This window comes from Chenopodium album, chromosome 6, assembly GCF_948465745.1.
Source record: "Chenopodium album chromosome 6, dcCheAlbu1.1, whole genome shotgun sequence".
Taxonomy (NCBI): domain Eukaryota; kingdom Viridiplantae; phylum Streptophyta; class Magnoliopsida; order Caryophyllales; family Amaranthaceae; genus Chenopodium; species Chenopodium album.
In genome coordinates this window covers 78,086,907-78,109,286 of record NC_137839.1, presented here as the reverse complement: position 1 = coordinate 78,109,286, position 22,380 = coordinate 78,086,907, and the positions used below count along the sequence as shown (strand labels likewise).

At 30.5% G+C, this 22,380-nt stretch overlaps 2 protein-coding genes across 2 annotated transcripts; one reads left to right on the top strand and one right to left on the bottom strand.

Annotated features, from left to right (window-relative positions):
* Positions 1 to 2,790: 2,790 nt before the first annotated feature.
* Positions 2,791 to 3,495, top strand: LOC145637342 (uncharacterized). Its single transcript, XM_081688799.1, has one exon. It carries the CDS (start codon positions 2,791 to 2,793, stop codon positions 3,493 to 3,495), a length of 705 nt encoding a protein of 234 aa, XP_081544925.1.
* A 16,073-nt stretch (positions 3,496 to 19,568) lies between these two features.
* LOC145635426 (tropinone reductase-like 3) lies at positions 19,569 to 22,347 on the bottom strand. The gene is made up of 7 exons (XM_081686703.1): positions 22,135 to 22,347; positions 21,420 to 21,565; positions 21,197 to 21,313; positions 20,654 to 20,788; positions 20,322 to 20,447; positions 20,052 to 20,153; positions 19,569 to 19,888 (listed from the first exon to the last, which is right to left on the bottom strand). Exons 2-7 carry the CDS (start codon positions 21,549 to 21,551, stop codon positions 19,739 to 19,741), a joined length of 762 nt encoding a protein of 253 aa, XP_081542829.1. The 5' UTR covers positions 21,552 to 21,565; positions 22,135 to 22,347; the 3' UTR covers positions 19,569 to 19,738.
* Positions 22,348 to 22,380: the final 33 nt, after the last annotated feature.

The following is a 22,380-nucleotide window of genomic DNA, read 5'->3' as shown; positions in this document are numbered from 1 at the left end:
CAATCAATAATTTTTAATAATAGCATGAAAAAAAAAAGTCGGCCAAAAACCCTAAAAGAACAAAAATGTAAAGACAATCCAATTTACAAGGCTAAAAAACAATTGGGCCCTGTTTTATCCTCTGTTATTCGTCAGTTATTACAGGCCCGTTGCGGTTGAGATGCTGCCTACCATCCGAGGTAAAATTGGAAGTTGCTAAAAAAAAAAGAGGTAAAATTGGAACTTAAATACGAGTATACACTACTACTACGTATTCAGTCTCTTTTTATCCCTTAAATATTTCTTTATTTGGTGTTTTTATAAAATTTATGACGTGTTTTAAATAAATAATAAATGTCTTAATTTCCACACATGTATTATTCTTATTATACACTAATACTACTTAGATAGAATAGTTTAACACCATTTCTCTTTTTTACTGTATAAGTTAACTTCAATTGTAAATATTTACTCTTTACATTAGAATACATGGTTATACTAGATAGTATATCGTTTAAAAGTTACTTGCAGTCTAAAGCCAGTCTTGCACCATCCAATTTTTTCAAGAGTAATTATGACTCCCTACTAATTGACGTAATTGCACTTGGATCCAAACTGAACCACAAACGTTACACTTTCTTAAACCAGTTTTTGCGATCCCAACACTAGGAAGTGAGGAGAGGTTTTAATACTCCGTAAGAGTTATCATTCTAAACACGTGCAGATGTCGACCTTATGTCCTCGGATTTACAAGACTAATCCAATTCAAGTAAATCAAGTCTTGCTTAGATATATCCGATTCAACAATTCCCAATTAGTAGTACAACATGCCTAACATATTCATTAACTACATACAGAGCTGGAAACAAGACTATAAACAGACTATATTGAGAGCCCTTGAATTGTAGGGCATACCCTACAAGTAGAAGTACTACTGCAGATACACTGGCACTGCAAAAACCAATAACCGCATCATCAATTGAATTTGCCAAACATATACCGCGATGCACGTGAACCCAATTCACTATACTTTCATACCCTATCACATACGTCATCTTCATCGTATTACATTTTGTAGGTTGTAACACTTGTAAGGTAACTTCCTCGCAACACCAACTAATTTCAATTGTATTCTACTCGTCAAACCATACATACCACTTGTATAATTGTATTTCATCTTCTTAAATTGGTAAATGATCTTCGTTTTCTTGGATTAGGAATGTATGATGGGTGAATTTGATAAGTTTTTTAGGTTATTGTTACATAACAAAGCATAGACTAGCTAGAGACCTCTTGCTGTGGTTATGAGCAAGATTTTGAGAGACCACGATCCGTTAGTATGATTATTATAGTTTTTATTTTTTTCAAAATATGATTATTAAAGTCTTAGTGCTATATTAAAAAAAAAAAAATCTAATCTGATGATTTGACAATAATCTAACTTATTTTAAAGTGACACTTATCATAATTGACTGTGCATGCTTGATTATTAACACAACGACTTATCATGACTTATGCACACCCAGTTAAACCAACCAATAAATAAATATCCAACATGCACACCCAATCAATAGCATTTGAAGGTGGTACGGTGTGACTTCTGAGGTGACCATCGGGTCGATCTTGTGGCATGTTTTTCTTGCATATATAACCTTGTGAAATTGAAAATGATGTGATATGAATTACGTACATTATACCAGATGTTCTTGAAGATTATGTTCTTAAATGTTAATGCCAGTCAACTTTGACTCAGCCCATGCAACCTAAATTTTGCGTAGAGTTTGGCTTCTTCCACTTTAGTCTTGAAAAGTCCAACTTGAGTTAACGATTAAGATTTCTTATCAAATTAGATTAAATCTAATTAAAGTCCCAAACAAATTATATTTTTTTAAGCTCGAGCTAACCCATAATCAACTCGAATAAAAATCATAAAGGCAATCCAAACAATATTTAGGGCATGTTCTGATTTTACTAAACTGAGCTGAATTGAATATTTTATGACAGAAAAAAAAAATAGGAACAGAAGAGAACTAAACTGATTAGAGTTGAACTAAACCGAATAGAAAATAAGGTGAAGAGAACAGGCCCATAAATTGTGATGTTATTGTTATTACTTCGGTGGTGACTAAGATCATAATATTTTGGACTGAATAAAATTAAAATGAATTGAAATGAACCGAACCGAGCTTAATAAAGTTCAATTAACTAAACTTAGGTAATTCATATAACTGAACCTTGTTGAACTCAGCCTAATGAAGCTTAATTGTACTAAAATGAACTTGGTAAAACTAAATTGAACATAACTAAAATTTGAAAAGTAAGCCCAAAAGAGCGCATTATAAAAATTTTATGACAGCCCATTGACGACGAACTTATAACACTTTTAATAACCGTCTTTTAGTCCGTCATAAAACATACCCAACTTCATACAAAAGACTCAATCCAACTAAAACAGAAAAATATTCTACGAAGGTCTCCTTCAAGGATGGGTTCAGGTCAAAGTAACCAAACCTAGAGTAATAACATACCCTCCATAACATACATTATTACATTACATAACCCACACTATATAGTAAAAGAACCAACATTTGATAAAAACAAAGGTCCACAATGACAACTCAACACAATAAAGAGAAAAACAGAGGAAGAAGAGAGAGAAAATCAAAAGAATAAAAAGACTCATCAACCATTCCTTAACCTCAATATTCTTCCTCTTTCCCTTTCTTCTATATCAACCCAACTCAACTCCTTAGATAAGACTTCTTCTTCTTCTCCCTCCTTCTCTTTCTCTCTCTACTTTCTCTCTCCACCATGAAAAAACTCTACCGCAAAGGTCAAGTTCACCCTTCACCTTCACCTTCACCTCCACCATCTTCTGATCAATTTTCTCTCTCCTATCTTCCTGCTGCAATCCTAACTCTTGCTGCTACTCTCTCTCCTCAAGACAAAGAAGTCTTAGCTTATCTTCTTTCTTGTTCCTCTTCTTCTTCTTTTTCTACCCCTTTTGATTTTGACCCTTCTAAATCCTCTGCCAAAAAACAGAGCAATTTTAATAATAATAATATTACTAATAATAGTAATCTTCAGCAACACCCTCCTTATTCGAGCTGTTATTGTTTCACCTGTTATACTAGCTACTGGGCTCGATGGGATTCCTCCCCTAATCGACAGCTTATTCATGAGATTATCGACGCTTTTGAAGATAATTTGGTGGCGCAAAGGAAGAAGAAGAAACAGGGGTCAACCAGGAAAGAAAAGAGGAAGAACAGCAAATCAAACTTCGATCATGATAATATTAATCAGGTTTCTGATAAGATTAAGGTTAATGATGATGTTACTCGTAATGGGTCAGATGGGTCGGGCCGAGTCGGGCCTGAATTGGGCCGGGTTGAAGAACAAGGAGGTGAAGATGAAGATGATGATGAGAAGATGGTAGGTGATGAAATGAAACAGGGGTCTGTAAGGAAGATTGTCAGTTTTATTGGTGAAAGAATTTGGGGAAGTGTTTGGGGTTGAGAAATATTAATCAATAAAAATTACAAATTTTAAGGTGGGTTTAATTTTTGCTAATTTTATGTGAAATATAAATCTACTAAATCAATTTTTTTTTTTTTTTAGATGCTCTGTTTCAAAGTTTCAATCTTGTATGATATACTTCTCCCCTGCTCTTTTTTTGTATGATATATATGGGCAGTTTTGATAATATTCTCATATGAGATTAGGGTTTTATTTTTATTTTTCTACATCAAAAAAAAAAAAAAAAAAAAAGAAGGAAAAAAAGAGGGTAGAATATGTACTTCTATATGTAAAAATTATGTAATCCAATCATGAATACTATATTAGGTTGGAAATAAATTGATTTTTCTTCCTCATTTATGGGGGGTTGCTATGTTTTTTGCAATATAATTTAACATGCAAATATTTGTATCTTTGTTCTATTTTGGGTTGGTTGGTGGATGGAGTTGAACTAAAATGTTGAGTCAAATTGATGGGAAAACATAGTCATTTTTCTTTACTTTTCCTTTGAGAAAGATGTGTGGTGTACTATAATTAACCTTTGAGATTGCATAATTGGTTTAATATTGGTGCCATTTTGGAGATGTTAAAGAGTTTCGGAGTTCAAATCACTTGAAAAATTTAAGGGGGTTTTTATAATAAAAATACTCGTATTTATTGAGACCGGATGAAATGTCTAACTTGTGTTTTAAGCATGAATTGAATAGTATGTAGGATTACAAATGTGGGACATTAGATTACTTAAGACTTGTAATAAATGCTTGTAAAATTCTTTCGCCATTTTTCAATCCCTTCTAAATTTTGATATATTGGGTGTTTCCCTTGTTAACTACAGTTCTCTTTGTTTAGCTAATATATATTTTTTTTCTTAATGCTTTTTACTTGGTGTTATTAAAGTTTAACATTAGCTTTTAACCTACTAATATAATGATAGCTAAACATTGGCATGATAACCAATTTGTACCATATCACATAATTACCTATAATTAGTCAAATGAAAGTGTTTATGTAGGTAATTAGTAGAAAACATTGGGATGATTAAGTATTATGAAGATGTACTATTATTATTAATTAAGAAGTATTGATCAATGATGCTTTAAGGTCACCTTTTTGTGGGTTTCATTATAAGCATTGAATTAGCCCAACTTATATTCGTTGCACTCCATAATCATTTGTCTCATTTTTTTATTCCATTTTTGTAATTGGGTTCTAATTCTCTTACTTTTTCTATGTCAACAAATATTCTATTGTTAAATTGCTCTCCCCCTCTCACATTTTTTATGATGTTTTTGTCAATAGTTTAATTACCCTTTAATATATATATATATATTTGAAATGGTTGCTTTTAGGGAATAGCTTGCAATTTTAATAATTTTCAAGCTAATAGCCAAACCATTGGAGGATAGTTTAATAATTAGCTTGGCCAAGCTAATGCCAAGCAAATTAGCTTATAAATTAATTGTCTCTAATAAAATACTAATTATTTAAAAAATAAAGCTGAAAAATCTAATGCTAATTAGCTTAACCATTGTGGCATAAATTAGCTAGATGGAAAAATAACTTTGCAATCCTAGATGGCATGGCAAGCTAATTTGGCAATTAGCTTGCCGTTGAAGTTGCTCTAAGTCGTAATTTAGGGGACATTTTAATATTCTTTCTTTAGTTTTTTGTTTTTGGCCGGAGGAATTTATTGTTTGAGGAAATCTGATTGATTCATAAATGCTTAATTCATACTCCGTAAATAATTTATTTGGGATAATGTCAAAATGAGGAAAAAAAAATGTTACTTGTAATATTGATTAAGTATCCATGTCTCTTGTTGATAAGGGGATCCAATCATATGATGGTATACTATCTCCGTTTTAATTCAGCTATTACAGTATACATTATACTTATGCGGGTTCAATAATTTATAATAGCAGCATGATTATTAATCCTCCTGAAAAATAAACATAGTGATGATCATTTTGAACTATATTTATTTACCACCAAAATTTTAGAATTGTTTTTTTCATCTTAAACAATGGGTAAATTAAATTCAAGGTTAATCTCCAGAATATAGTAAAGGGAAAATTGCTTCTAATAATCCCACCTTTAACCGATTTGCTGTTAATAATCCCACGTTTAGATTATTATCTAATAATCCCACCTTTATAGGGGATCTTCTTCTATTGGTCCCTTATGACCGGTAACCTGAACTTTAGGTAAACATTTTTTTTAATTTTAATTTGAGTGACACATGTCACTTAATAATTGGTCAAAAAAATTCCTGTCAAAAAAAAAAAAATAATTGGTCAAAAATAATTTGGTCAAAAAAAAAAAAAAAAGAAAGCCTAATTTTAAAACCCAGCCAGCCCCAACGACCACCCTAACCCCAACCTCCGGCGTCCTCTCCTCCACCGCCGAACCCCATATCCACCGCCAAAACCTCCATTCCCACCCTTATCTAGCAAAAACCAACTCGATTCCAACCCCCACACCCACGAAAACCATCGAAATGAACCCTTAACTTCAATGAATAAAAAAAAAATCGATGAATCAATTTCAAGGGATGGCTTGAGGTTGAATTTGGTTAAGATTTAAGGGCTTTTCGGTGGTTGTTGAAGGTTAGAGGGTGTTTTAGGCGATTAGAGGGGGGTTTCGGTGGCTGGGTGGGGTTAATAGGATGGTGGTTGTAGTGGTTATGGTTGTTTCAAGGGTGGTATTCGAGGGGTTGATTTTGGTCATCGGGGGTGAACTCGGTAATGGGGGGTTCCGGCCGGCCGTTTTCGGGGGTTTATGGTGGCGGCCGACCGGTTTATGGTGGGTAGGCTATGGTTAGGGTTCACGGTGGGGGTGGGTGGGGATAGGTGGTGGGTTTCGTTTTTTCATTTTTCAGTTTTGTTTTTTTTTATTTTTTCAATTTTTTTTCAATTTTATTTTATTTTTTATTTTTCAACCAATTAAACAATAACACGTGGCATCCTAACCTTTCAAAACCGGTCACCAACAGGTTAAGGACCAATACAAGAAGATCACCTATAAAGGTGGGATTATTAGATAATAATGTAAAAGTGGGATTATTAATAGCGAACTGGCCAAAGGTGGGATTATTAGAATCAATTTTTCCTATAGTAAATGGAAGCTGAGTAATGGAACAGTTTATAGTCCGTATTTGTTTTAAACTAGTAAGACAAAGATATACGGAGTACAGTGAAAAAGAGAAATAATAATGGAGGCTGTCAAATCCCTTTATTTCTGATATGTTCTATCCTTATTATGTAAGAAAATAAAGTGGAAAATTAATCATACTGTACCTTCTCTCTTTCTCTCATCACTGGACTTTACTTTACCTTCTCTATTGTGGAATAATAATGTTGCTCAAAAATATAAACTTATACTTCATTCAACAGTATTGCTGTCTACCAATCATTCAACAGTTTATAAAATTAAATTGGAACAATATAAGATATTCTGGCTATGTACTTATTTGGAAAAAGGCTTTACTAAATAAAATTGGTTGTTGACTATATATGTTGAGTACGCTCATACGTACTTGTACAAAGTTGAACTTGATTAATTACTAAGAGGTCTCGAATTAGGGCCTGTTCTAATAGACTGAAATCAGCTGAATTGAACTGAATATTTTATAAGAGAAGGAAATTAGGAGCTGAACTGAACGAACTCAACTGAACTAAACTGAGCTGAACTGAACTGAAAATAAACGTATGAGAACAGGCCTTTAGTAGGATCGATCACTCTTTTTACCTTAAAATATATATATATATATTTTGTAAGAATATTCATACTAATATTGTAAACTAAACCTTATATTCCATCTCTTAGTTGCATAAGATCAGATAAAACATATATGGGATTTTTAATTTATTCGTCTCAATGTAGAGTAATATTGAAAATTTTATAGCACATTTATAAAGACATAGAAGCTAGTGAAAATTGTGCAAAATTAACAAATTAAAACATCTTTTAATTAAAATTAGAGTATCTTAAACTTTTTATTTATTGAAACATATTTTTAATCACAAAAATATCATTAATAAACTTAAAATGGTAGTTAGTTCAGGTAATATTAGGTGTTGTACTGTAGTAGTGTTGTACTATAATATAGGACTAGTGGTAAAGTACAAAAAGTACTCGAGGCAAGGGATCAAAGGATGGTTTACCAACTAATACTAGGTGGAGTTTTTGTAGTAATTAAGACTATTAAGAAAAGGATAACTACCTAACTTTAATTACCACATTCCTTAATTATTTAGGAATGAGTCGTGTAGATTTATAGTCTATTTGCAAGGCTTGTTTTTTACATGTTTGTGGCAAATTTAGGGATGATTTGAGGTTTTGTCGAGTTTATTAAGAGGTGCTAGTATTTTTACCAAAAAAATTGGCCAAAAAGATAATAATCAAACGAAGTCTTGAGACAGTAAGCTAGCTAATTAGATTAATGTTTATATATATAATCAAGTTTGTCAACTCTAATAATTAAATAATTAATTGGTTGTTGTCATTTATTTTAAGATAGAAAATGGTTCATTATTCTACTAGCACATAAATATAATAATGTCATTATAAAATGTGTATTATTAGATATTTAATTTAGAGACTTTGTACCCCGTTTATAAAAATTATTTTAAATGTTAAGAGCAAAAAGAACAGAAAATGCAATTAATAAATCTAAAAATAATATATAAATAATTTTAAGAAGGAAAATGAAGAGCAGTGTTGTGTTTAGATAAGGTCATCTTGGATCTATCATATCATTCATATGCAATTAAGCCATAAATTATTATGTTAGGTGTAATTAAGCTCATTAGTTATTAGAGAAATAGAGAGTGACAATTTTGAAGTGAGATAGGCGCATGGAATAACGGCATCATTTTATATTCAAGTTAGTATTATTATCAATTTATCACTAATTAACTAATTAATCATGTAATCATTATTTCAAGTCCTAATTAATCACCAGCTAGCGTATATATAATGTAGTCTCATCTTCTAATGTCCATCAACTGCCATTATCCAAATCCTAGTGTATTGATAAATTTTGATGAATATTTTTGTTTATAAATCACGAAGTATATTGAATTTAATCAATTACGTGGCAGTACACCTTTATTCAATCCATGGTGTGTACACATGCTAGAAAATCCTATATTAGCAATTCTTAAGAAATTAATTAATTACCAACATACTCCATATAATTTTTTTTTTGATGTATTACATAAGAACTTTTGTTCATATTTGATTAAGATAGAATATTTAGCACTTCATACTTCTCACAAATCAACAAACATGTAAATGATCATGCCGTCCAAATTTACAACACTTAATATTAACCACGAATTGTTCATTTATTTGAAATGTCATTATCGGCGAAATTTTTAAATAATTAGGAGATCACAATTTAATCTAATTACTCAAGCTATCTCTTGAAGGCAAAATGTAAAGGTTGCTCTAAAATCTACACTACCAACACTATTCATGTGATGTAATTGAGACTTCGGGTCACCCGGCCCGAGAAAAAGTTCTAAAATCTACACTTCCAACGCTATTCATGTGATGTCATTGAGAATTCGGGTCACCCGGCCCGAGAAAAAAGTTGGTCTTGAACTCTCACATCTACACCAACAATAATTCACTTAACATGCTTACTTCCATCCCTATGTCTCTTTCTTCACAATGCAAACATAAATGTTGGTGTATGCTCCCCATTGTCACTTCCCATAAGATTGTGTTTAACGTACTTATATGTCAAATTTTGTGCTTCTCATGGCCTATTTGCTACTTGTCATTGTACTGTGATCAATACAAATCATTTTCTTAATTCATATTAATTAATCTAATTAATTATTCATACCTAAAAATGTATTATATTAAAGGGAAATATACCTAGCTAGCTAGTATTATATTCGTGTTGTGTAATAGCAGGCTTAGTCATTGAAAGAGTTAGGAATGCACAAACTGCACTTTCTTGAAACCATTGACTACTTGACATGGCCGCCATTGTTATTCCTAGCTTTAATTAGTGAAGTTTAATTTACTACGAGTATTCTTCTAGCTCTTATGATAATTCATGTAAAATAAATGTCCCCTTTTATTTTTTTAATTTATTTTTATCGACTATATGATTAACTATTTTTATAAAAGCATCTTTCCTTGGTCATCATTTTAATAAACGAATTGATATATACTTGGTATATTTTGTAGGTCATGGTACAATTCTTAGAATATGTCTCATTTAGTGACTATACATGCCTACATGTACGTCGGAGTGTCAATAGAAAATATCAGCATATTGATTTGACTAATCATTTTGATCAAAGAAGACCAGATAAACACATTAAGTAATCAACTCATTAAAATATAGTCTCATACTCTCATTTGATCCAAAATACATAAACTAGCTAAAGTACCTTTGTATTACTGCGCTTATTAGAATAAGAAATACATACATTATGAGTACTATATAGCAAAGGTGCAAATAAAAGGCAAAGTAGATAATAATACAAACAATATTATAGGTAAAAAAAAAAAAAAAAAAAAAAAAAAAAACCCATCTACAAAGAGGTATTTATATGAATTATATCTTAAATAAAAAAAATTTAATACACCTTGGCCCTGATTTTATAAAAATAATAATAAAAAAAAAGAATAATATTAGGAGATACAGAGTTTTTTTTTTTTTTTCTTTTTAAAAAAAAAAAAAAATTATCTTGAAATAGTATTTCTTATATTTTCCCTGCAGGAAAAAGAAACACTCATATATCTTCCCATGCATAAAAAAAACATTTACATACAAAGTGGAGTAATTAAAGGTGCGAAAGTGACCTATTTTCAGCCCATGCATATGCATGCATTTAAGCCAACTTTTGATTATCCAATTATTTTGATTTTCACACAAAAAGGTGGTAAATTAACATATTTTCACTGTGATAAGATTTTGTTGGCTTATTCAAAGGGATATGTATATTGACCGTCCATTCTTTTAACTAAAGTTTTTCACTAATTAGATTAGTTTTTGTAAATCATATGTATAAGTAGACAAAACATCTTAAGGTGTTTTTTCCCTCAACAATCCAGTCAATTTTGCTCAAATTTTCACCGTAAATACATATAGACATATATACTTCGTGATTATATAAACAAAATTGTACTATACGGAGTATATTGTATATATGAGTTTTTAATTTTTCACAGAAAATCATAAATAATATGTTCACGTATTATTTGATTGTATTTTCTAGCTAGGTACAATATGATAAGATTGACAGCCTGCTTATAACAATGTTAATTAGTTATAGTCTTATAGACTTTAATTATTTAGTTTTATGATAAATTTGAATGTTTATAATATTCCACTCTTTGTGCTGTACTATAATCTTGCTAAAGAACTTAGGAGTACAGAGGTACACGAGTATATAAGTATCAGTATATCTGACATTGAATCACAATAATTAATTGCGCATCTTTATACTATCTTTATTTATATCCCTGAAATATTCTCAAAATCATCCACTTAAGAGTATCCTCAACATTAGACACCAACAATAACATCATGCATCCCTCGATTTACTCTTTCAATTCATAAATGTTAAACAAATTCATCACTTCATTGTAAAACTAACCTTGATATTTACCCATTTCGTTTTAAGTTATATGCAACATTATGATTTCTACAGACTATAATATTCACGATACATGTCTCATATTGATTACTCCATAAGTTTTTTACTAGTGTATAAAAACAAATGTTATACTTTGTATAACAAAATGTATTTAGATTCGTCTTAAAAAACATATTTTCAACATATTGATTTTGTGTTTTTTGTAAATAGATGGTTATAAACTAATAATTATCTTTATCAGTCAAACTGCATTAAACTTTTTTTTAACCAGAAACAAGGATAATATTTTGTACTCCGTATTATTGCAAATAGGGGAAAGGTTAGGAGAATCAAATAAAGAGAGTGAGGAATTAAATATGTTATGTTCCATTGTTCCCATTAAATTTTGCTCCTTGTTTGTCTACATCTTTATGGCTTTCTATATAGTTTTCGGTGCTTTGATTAATTAAAGAAAAAAGGTGTAACTTAGTTTTTGTGTCATAGGAATGCGTATCTTTGCATACTTTGTGTCTGGCCAACCAATTAAAGAATATGGGGGGAGAGAATGGAGGAAAAGAAGGGGACATTTGGCCCAATTCTCGGTAAGTGACTCATCACTCGAGGTTGCATTTGCAATTTTGCATATGCATAGCATAATTGTCATTAGACTCATTTCCCTAGTCTTATTTTCGTAGTTAAGTAAGACCCTTTTCGTTTGAGCCGATTTGCTGAAATCTGTTCTACTTTATACTGTTATACTGAAATTTGTTGAGCCTTGTTTTGTTATGTTCTGCTGACTCAATCTGCTTTGCTGACACTTACTTCGCTTTATTTGTCCAGAAACTCAAAAGAATAGGATCTAATAAGATGACAATGCTTAATGGTTCAAACTCTATATATGACCTACTAGAATTCCACTAATAATAAATTAAACTAGAATTGAGTAACCTAAATTTTAAATGGTAAAACCGAAGTTGAATTGACAAATGTAATATGAGGCTTATATGACGTACCTGTATTATTTCAGAAAGTCATCAACTTATTTATTAGTTGAATGGATGATCCTTAATTAATCCTAATATGTAAAAGATTGAACTAGGGATGATTATGTGAGTGAAAGGGAATTGTTTAAAAGTTTAATATTAAAAGTATTAATTATTTGCGGAGCATTATTATCAAATTAACAAGTATGATTGATAAGGTATTAAAGTACAAATACTTAAGTTATTAGTATACTACTAGCTAGTAGTATAGTATACTATATAAACTCAAGCATGCAAAATGTTGAGTTTGACAACATTTTTTTTATATATATAAAAAAGATTCTCGATCATTAAAAGAAGCAAGCACCAGTTTAAGTCCTCTACGTTTTATACTTCGTATAACATTCGTTGGTTAACGAGACTAGCTTTTGATAATGTTTACTGAATTATACTACTATTAATATATCTTTACTGAATTATGTTATTTATATATGTTTATCAAAGTTTATGAATATTGTTCTTAAATAATTCATCAAGCACAAAGTTTAAGTGTTTAATTAACATACATACCTAGATCAGAGAAGTCATTAACAACACAATTGTCCTTACATAGCTACATTTAAATATTAATCTCCTTCATTTATGCTGACCACTAGTTAAGGCCACTCCAGTTTTCACTAGCCTGCTGGTTTGCCATAAGTCTTTCTTGGTTCTCCATGATGTGATAGAATTTAGGTCATATTTTGTTCACGTTATTTTTACTAATTTTAGTAAAAAATAAATTTATATACGTAATAGTTAAGATTTTTTAATAGAGGTAGATTAATAATGGTCGTGGTTTATCTTTTTTATTGAGTAAATATAAGTTTATATAGTTAAGATATTTTGATAAAGGTTAGTAAGGTTAACAATCAAGTGAATATAAAACATCTCCCCTTTTTAATGTATTTATATAATGTAAACACAATAACTTTGAATACGGATGTTATAACACATACATAAGATCTTAATATGTTCGCAAACTTAAATGTCATCATGTGTGTTTGAATGAAGTTCGAAGTAACTAAAATTGCCATAGGTTACAATTAAAATTGACTTGGTCTGGTATTTCTAGCTACAATTTCAATCTTAAAGTTGACAAAATCAAAATTTTGTTCCTCGTTATCTAGTCTAGATAGTAAAAAGACATTTCTTTACTTTCTTTCGTACCATAACATCTTTGAATGTATGGAACCATATAAAATATGCTCGATTGAATACAACAAAAGACTGAAAATATTATTACCACACTATAGAAGTCAATGAACTTGTTAAACACTATTTTGTACATTTGTACTACACACATTGAAATTTTTTTCAAAATATTATTTACAAGCCAAATTTGACTATTCACAATTATTATAGATAGACCCAATAAATTTTGGACTAGTTTAAGCTTACCAACTTTTCTTTTCTTTTTTTTTTTTTTTTTTTTTTTTTTGTAGTGTTTTGATTTAGACTTTTATTTGACTATGTACCCGAAATAATAATAATACACTCACTAAAATGCAACTATGTAATAAAAGTCCATTTATATATATATATATATATATATATATATCCGCATACCATATTAAGACAATTAATTTGTACTACTACCTCCTTTACATATTATTTACAATGATTAGACATTTTTCCTCTCTACTTTATGTCAAATCGTTGCAAATAATATGTAACGGAGGTAGTATTACTTCTAATGTACTTCGTACTATGTAATTATATAGTATAGTTGAAAAAAGGGTCAATTCATTACAACTATAATTAAATAAATAAACACATATATTGAAAGTAAGCATGCCATTTGACACTATTAACTTTACTTGAAGACTTAAGGTCGAGGATCAATTCAAGTCTGAAAACGATTTTTTTTTTTTTTTTATAATGAAAATTAAAAAAATGATATTAAGGGAGAATAAATCAAACACTACATAATTTTATTTTATTTATTTGTTTGAAAAAAATAAACGACGTGTTTGACAGGTTTTTAGCTTAGTTCAGCATTATTATGTCTTGATCAACTTATAAGAAGAATGTCTTTTTCTTGAATTTTTGTACTATTACATTACACTTTATCTTATCGGCCAATTTTTTTTGTATCATCTAGAATTCTAGATTGTAACATCAATGGATAATTGGATTTTTTGTTAAGCTGTTAAGGTCGGAGTAATCGATCATGCCTTTTAATCCGTATATAATACATTCGTTGTGTATAAGATCATACAGTGGATCTATTATCCAATATCTTAATTAATAGAGTATCTTCTAATGTTTACTAGGTCATATAGTTTGGTTGGTGAATTATAAGTTATTTATTATCATGGTCATTGATTGATGATCATTAATTATATGTGGACTTGGCAAGAATATTCTATGATCTTCTCATCACGTAGTAGCACTCAATAATTTAGAGACCATAACATTATTTATATATATTGAAGTAAGAGCTCAAATATAATCCATTAGGTCACAATTTTTATTTTATTCTTTATGTTACCTATTAGTCATGATAAATCAAATGTATGGAGTATATACTTTGCTATTCTATCCAATTATCCATAATTCCAAAATGACTTCTTGTGTCTTTAAACAAAATTCTAGGATCTCTCTCACAAAAATAAAAAATAAAAATAAAAAAAGTTCTAGGGTGGTATCTAAAATTTAAGATGGAATTTCGTAATCTAGTCTATCATTGTATTTTTGTGGCTTTTTCTTTGGAAAAAAAAAACTTATTCCTTTCTCTTATAATAAGCTACTCTTATTTGATCAATGGTCTTTTAAAAATAATATTTTGAATATATATATATATATATTTTTTTAAAATGTCAAAGTGAATAAATAATACTTGTAATTCATTTTGCTAATCATGTTAAATGTTAACGATATTAAAAATGAAAATTATATGTAACTTACTACAAAGTTAATTTTTTTCGGATAAGGAACTAAAATATGATCTAATGAATCGGTACCTCACACAAAAAAAGTTTTAGGGTGTTTGATTCAAGCATAATAAGAATAAGGTATGAGTTTGGAACGACCAAAACCCATATCTTAAACCTCCAAGGTATGGGTTTTTGAAATTCAAGGGGGGGAGGCGGGTATGGCTCATACCCATACCTTTAGATTTAAAATTAAAAGGAAAACTGTCATCCCTAGATCAAAAATTCAAAATCCAAACACATAAAATTAAGTATCAAGTTCCAACCCCATACCATGCAGGTTACATTCCTTATTTTGAGCCCATACCGTTGTTTGAACCAAATGCAAGTATTAAGGAGTATGTCTTACGTACCAAATGGAATCAGCTAGAATCACTTTTCAAAGCTGACTAATGTCATTATTAGGTGAAGATTCTAAAAAATTATTGGATATTAAAATTCTCCTTAAAATTCTCATATTGTTGATGGCTATGACATTTTGTTTGTGCCAATGGCTGTCTTAATAATAATGCTACTTGCTAATTAGCTAGCCAGGATTGAAATCAACATGTTAGGTGATGAAAATTGCCATAAAGAATCTATCTTATGATTTTGAATGTTTTTTTTTTCTTTAAATAATTTTTTTTATTGGAATATATAAACTTTCACATTACTTATCTCATAAAGATATAAAGGAATACATACTTTTGTATTTTAAAATTATTTAAAAAGGCAATTAATGATTTAAATGATATTCATAAGAGTCATAACTCATTCTTTTGTGTTTAGAGAGCCACAAGGGCGGGTGATGAGAATCGATCACAGGATCACCTGAGATCGGGAGGGGAGCTCTAACCACTTAAACTATCCCTCACTTTCTAGTCATAACTCATTCTAACTATTATATTTTATACTTTGCATATCATAGTGTGAAATTCTACTTTATTTAGAGAAAGTATTTCACTAACTTAGTAAGTTAACAGTAGTATGTGAAATCAAACGTACATACTCATAACTCATACTCCTTATTCTTTTTTTGGACGGCAATATTAAAGGGTTTGGTTTAATGTCTTATCTTTGAACACTCTTACATCAATTAGCTAGAATCTTGAAAATTGAGGGAGAAAAGGAATTTTTATTATATATATTTTTTTTCTAAAAAGTATGTTAAAGTTTATGGAGTATGGACACATATAAATATGATTGATCACAAAGTCACAACTCACAAGCTTTTACCTAAAGAACAAGACGAGGTTAGTACAAAATCAATGAAAAACAATATTAGTTTTGTCACGATCATTATGCAATTTCAAGAATTAAGTACTCCTTCCCTTCCATAATGATAACATAGTGCATACTTTGATTTTATGTTAAAACTTTAAATATTTAGATTGACATATGCACGTACTAGTTTAATATCATGTTTCACCGAGAATTATTTGGTGTACAAAGAGCTCAACTCCAAACTCAGCAATGTGAACGAGATTTGATAACAAATATGTGTTAAGACCCTCAAATAATTTATCAGCTGTATTCACCCCTTTTTCCCAACATATTATTCCTTAAACAAAATTTTGTTTCACATAGATTTTCAAAACAAACATGAGTACTGAGATCTAAAAGTAGAACACATTCTTATATTATTTTTTTTCCCTTTATTTTGGGCCACTTGAATTCATTACTTTTGTTCTAATTGGGCCATTAAAAGAGAAGTTCAAAGACTCCAGGGTCGGCCCATCCATTTTGGGCCATCTGAAGCAAAGTTCAAAGTCTACAAATACTCTATGTTCTTGTTATGATGGCCAAAAAATTCCCAAAAAAACCCCATTTGAACGTGAATTTTATTTATTATTATTATTATTATTATTATTATTATTATTATTATTATTATTATTATTATTATTATTATTATTATTTATTTATTTATTTATTTTTTGACAACAGATTAAGCTGTTGAACGTGAATTTTTAACAGACTCGACTTTTATAAGATTTTTCGTTCAATGCATATCATTATTATTCATTATATTTTCTGTTATATATAAGTAAATTTAAAAAATACGGTCAAATACACCTAACTCTCAATGTACCTAAATACAAAATAGTTTATTTATTTATTTATTTATTTTTTATTTTACAATTATAGTGCACAATTTCCTTTCAACAAATAAAAAAAATGTAATCCGTAAGATGATTACTTTGCATAGTTTAATGTAATAATCTTGTTATTATTATGGCATAGCTATAACAATTCTCATATTCATTTTAGTAAGGACAAGTTTTGGAGTCATCCACCTACCTCAATAATCATTTAATCACTCTCAACAAATCAATTTTTTTTTTTTTTTTTTTTTTTTTTTTTTTTTTATAAGTCTCACCTCAACTACAAGTAAGGCCTTGTTTATTTCACTTTATTTTTTACTTATTTCAGAAAAAATAAGTTCAGGTCAGATCATATCAGAAAAAATAAGTTTAGATTAGAACATCGTTTTATGTGTGGTTTTTTATCGTTAAATATCTTTAATTTCGTAATGAAAAAAATTGTGAAAATTACATATTAATAAACTACAAATTATTATGAATCTAATAAGATCCCACTTGATGTATTTTTTCTTGTAGATTATCGTACACTTAAGGTCAAAGTTTGGTCAAATCAGACAATCAGATCATATCAGACCAGATCAGCAAAAATAAGGTGAACCAAACAAGGCCTAACACGGACAAGATTATTAAGGAGTACATAATAGTATAATACCAATGAAGGTAGCTAACATGCTAGTATAGATGATACAACTTATTTATATTACGGTTGAACAAGCATACATTGTTGGAGTGTATTGGTTGATCAATCACAAATTTCTTTGTCACAAGTAAATACTAACTCCCCATCGACGTCATTGTAATCGCAAATACATGTTCCGCAACAATACTTACTGTCCTCGCAGAAATAGCATGTTGTATCAGCGAGAGACTTGATGCTAATAATGTTTGAAAGGGGAAGAAGTTGGCGAGCAGACACCGCGGTCTGAGGCGCAGTTAACAGCAGCAGAACAGCAAGCATCACAACAAAACCAACGCAACCATTCTCCTTCTTCATCTCTACTTCTTCGCCGTTTTTTGTGTCGAGTTGTGTGATGGATTAGAGATACAAATGCCTTACGTATATGTATATATATAGCTGCAAAAATGGTACTCCGTACATGTTTAATGGCCTTTTGGTGCATACCAAAGAGTACATCTTATTTTATAACAATTTCTATACTCATAAACTATGAAAATTATTGTTACTTGATATATTTTTTCATTAGGCCGCCAATCGGATTTCTTGTACAGCCAATTAGCCACCAATACTGTGTTGTATATGACAACAGGTCAATTATCACTCTCAACTAATTCAATATATTATAGGCTTAAACAATATATTAATCCTGAATCTGACACTGACATGCTAGCTTACATATACCTCGATGATAAGTACAAAATCTTTCGCGTTGACTTTTAGTTAAGGCTCTGTTTAGTTCACCTTATTTTGCTTATCTGAACTTGTTTGATCTGGTCTGATATGATCTGATTTTATTTTTCTCTGATCTGATCTGATATGGTCTGATCCTATTGTCTGATTTGACCAAAATTTGACATAAGGAAAAAATATATCAAGTGAGATTTTGTTAGACTTGGTGTTAATAATGTTTGAAAGGGGAAGAAGTTGGCGAGCATACACCGTGGTTTGAGGTGCAGTTAACAGCAGCAGAAAAGCAAGCATCACAACCAACGCAACCATTCTCCTTCTTCGTCTCTATTTCTTCACCGTTTTTGTGTCGAGTTGTGTAATGGATTAGAGATACAAATGCCCTACATATGTGTATATATAGCTGCAAAAATGGTACATGTTTAATGGCCTCTTGGTGCATACCAAGGGGTACAACTTATTTTATAACAATTTCTATACTCATAAACTATGAACATTATTGCTACTTGATGTCTGTATATATATATATATATTAACCTCTTTCGCACAACATCTTATATTGAGAACTGAACTCTAAAAGAATAAAAGTTGAACACATTATTCACCAATTAATTTAAATTTTACCGAAAAATACAATTGAGCATTCCAGTTACGTCGGAATTTACAATTTCAAGTCAGTGATGTTTATCACGACACACCGATTTTGATCAGTTTCGATTTTCATATTTATTATTTTGTAGTTCTAAAAACACCGTTTCTACAATATTCCGATCTTTAAATGCTAAGTCTTGATCTCCTTGGTGCTCTCTAGTTCTTGTAAAAATGCATGGTGAATATACAAGCTATGAAGCTAAGTATATAACAAAATAGACACACATTATAATAAAATCAAACATGGGTACTCGAGTTTGAGCAACACAAAAAATATCGAATTAGACAACATTTAATTTGGCATCTCGTAGTTGTAACTAGGACAATACATTTATTACATTACACACCTATGTTTCCCCAAAAAAAAAAAAAAAAAAAATGAAAAAGAAAAAGAAAAATGTCATCCTCTAAATATTTAAAATATGTTGATGTGTACGTTGATTAAATGAACATAACAAATATAATCTGGCTAGAGGTCAAGATTTGAAACCCTAACCTCTAAGATTTATTTCAAGCACCATAAATGTTAAGGACTCAACGGAGAATAGACAGTATAATGACTAGGAGGGGAGGTAAAGGCGGCAGCTTAGAGTCGAGTATGCATCCCTCCGGAGACCACTAAAGTTTCACCGGTGATGTATGAGGCCTCGTTCGAAGCTAGAAAGGCCGTAGCATCAGCTATATCTTTTGTACTTCCAAACCTTTTAAGTAGAATCCCTTCCTCAAAGATTTGCCTCTACAACGTTACAAGATATTAAAAAAAAAAAAGATAGCGTTAAGAAACAACAAAAATGTATATGATATACGAAGTATAAACTAAATTTGAGTTTCAACCATCAGCTTAAGTTTTACGCTATATCATCAGTATAAAAGCAAGCTGATTGCTTTGTAATACTTACAATTGGGTCGGACTTTGTGATGATTCCTGAGAAATGTGTAGGAACATAGCCTGGGGCAACACAGTTTACGCGAGTATTTGGCGCCATTTCTGCTGCTAGTGCCTAGAAATTGTACATGAACACGTACATGATGAGTGACAGTGGTCGTAATGGTAATGAATTTAAATGTAATTTTATTTGCAGCAAAGAAAAAATCGAGGTACTCTATGACTATCCTTAGAGCCGGATGGATACGTACACATGCATGATCGAAACAATAATTAGTCGTACCTTAGTAAGACCATGAAGGGCTGTCTTGGTGACTCCATACATAGTCATCAAAGGCATAGGCTGATAAGCAGTAATTGAGGAGATAAATATGATGGCTGACTCTTTTGTCAAATGGGGTGCAGCATCCTATCAAACAAATTAAATATAATCATCCATATTTTCCAATAGAAAATTTAATTTACGTGTTACAAGTTTAAATGTCAATATACCCATGTATTGATCTGAACATATGAATACTGCAAAAAATCAAAGCACTCTATACAAAGTTTTGTTTTTGTATTTTTTTTTGTGTGTGTAACACGATGTTGTTTTATATTTGTAACAAAACTTACCTGGAGAAGAAGTATAGGAGCTTTCACATTAACCTCCCATAACTTGTCAAGGGCAGATTCTTGGGTGTTTAAGATCGTGTCCGGTGTTGGATTAACAGCTGCATTTGATACAATCACGTCTATCTTCCCAAATTTCTGCAAACCAATAACAATCCATAATTCAATACGTAATTAATAATTAGACACTAATAATCCAAACTAGTTAAGGTGTTGCATTGCATGCTACTCCCTCTGACTTATTGATACAGTCAAACTTAACACAGATACATGCCAATGTACTGATTTGACTTATTGACACAGTCAAACTTAACACACATACACGCCAATGTACTGATTTGACTTTAGATATATACTAGTATGCGCGTTGTATAATTTATTGGTTAGATGTTAGTAAAAAAACAATGGTCAAAGTTAGTATATGAATAGTAAAAAAAAGTCAAATGTGTCACTTATTTAGGAACAGAACAAATAGAATGTAAAATGAATAGCATAACCCTCACCAAAACCAGTGATTAATTATTAGCAAAAATGTAATTAATTAACCTGAATAGTTAGGTCTATCATATTTTTCCTCTGTTCTGCATTGGAGACGTGACAAACAACGCCTAAAACGTTAATTCCTTTGCTACTTAGCATCTCTACTGCTTCATCCACATTTTTCTGCAAGAATTTGAACAACAGTACATTAATCAAATATTAATCCAGTCGATAAAGATAGCACAAATTAATTGATACAAACAAATTTTTTTATGCAAGAACAACCAACCTGTTTGCGAGAAGAGATGACAACAGAAGCTCCTTCCATACCAAGGCGTTCAGCAATGCATAAGCCAATACCTTGAGTTGATGCTGTGATTATAGCCACCTTACCAATGTATCTCTTTCCAATCTTTTCCATTTTTCCTTCAATAACTACCCATTTTGTTACATTAATTAGCGAATATATAGAGGGAGTACGTACATTTAGCTGGTATGTATGAGTGCATCTCAGCGCATAGTTGTTATGCATTTACAAAGCATATAGGAGGGGGAAAATGTAAATTTGGCAAGCTATTGGAAAAAAGCTGACTCTACAGCGGTACATTATAATGTACCATTATACATGTACAATATACTATTAAAGTATAAGTTGTCTTAACTGTACTTTTTATGTATTATTATGTATGTTGTGGCCTGGTACTTTTTACCATTTATAGGTTGGATATTTTCCCCTTAAATACTTACCACCTGTCACTTATTATGCATTTAGTGATACATTTTTCCATCCAGCCTATATGTTTGTTAACAAATAGCAGCTATGCGCTAAGGGTTAACCGGCATACATACATCAGCTTATGAGATGAATACACACATATAACATTACATACTCTCTTATATGCCATTATGTAAGATGTACGGACTAATATATAAGGACAAGTTTATCTCGGAAATAAAATAACCTCATGATATGATCAAAGAGAACAATGGAATAGGTGGCTTACCTTAACTTAGTAGCAAGACTCTACAATAGTGTATGTAATTGATTTATTTTTGTTATCTCTACCTTTAATTTCTCTCTTATTGAAATTATGTCAACTCTTATTTTTAGTCTTTGCTTTTATACTAACACTAACACACTAAAACTTTTACACTTTGTTTTGCTTTCCTTCTATTTTTCTATGAGCGCTCATTTTATATCTGCCTCACTTTGTTTCTCTTCTTTTGTATTTTGACGGTTTGACCCACCA

Coding starts and splice junctions, on each gene's coding strand:
- LOC145635426 (XM_081686703.1), bottom strand. CDS start 21,551: ATGGAAAAGATTGGAAAGAGATACATTGGTAAGGTGGCTATAATCACA. Junction 20,789..21,196: donor TGATAGACCTAACTATTCAG/GTTAATTAATTA, acceptor ATTGGTTTGCAG/AAATTTGGGAAGATAGACGT. Junction 19,889..20,051: donor TCACAAAGTCCGACCCAATT/GTAAGTATTACA, acceptor GTAACGTTGTAG/AGGCAAATCTTTGAGGAAGG.
- LOC145637342 (XM_081688799.1), top strand. CDS start 2,791: ATGAAAAAACTCTACCGCAAAGGTCAAGTTCACCCTTCACCTTCACCT.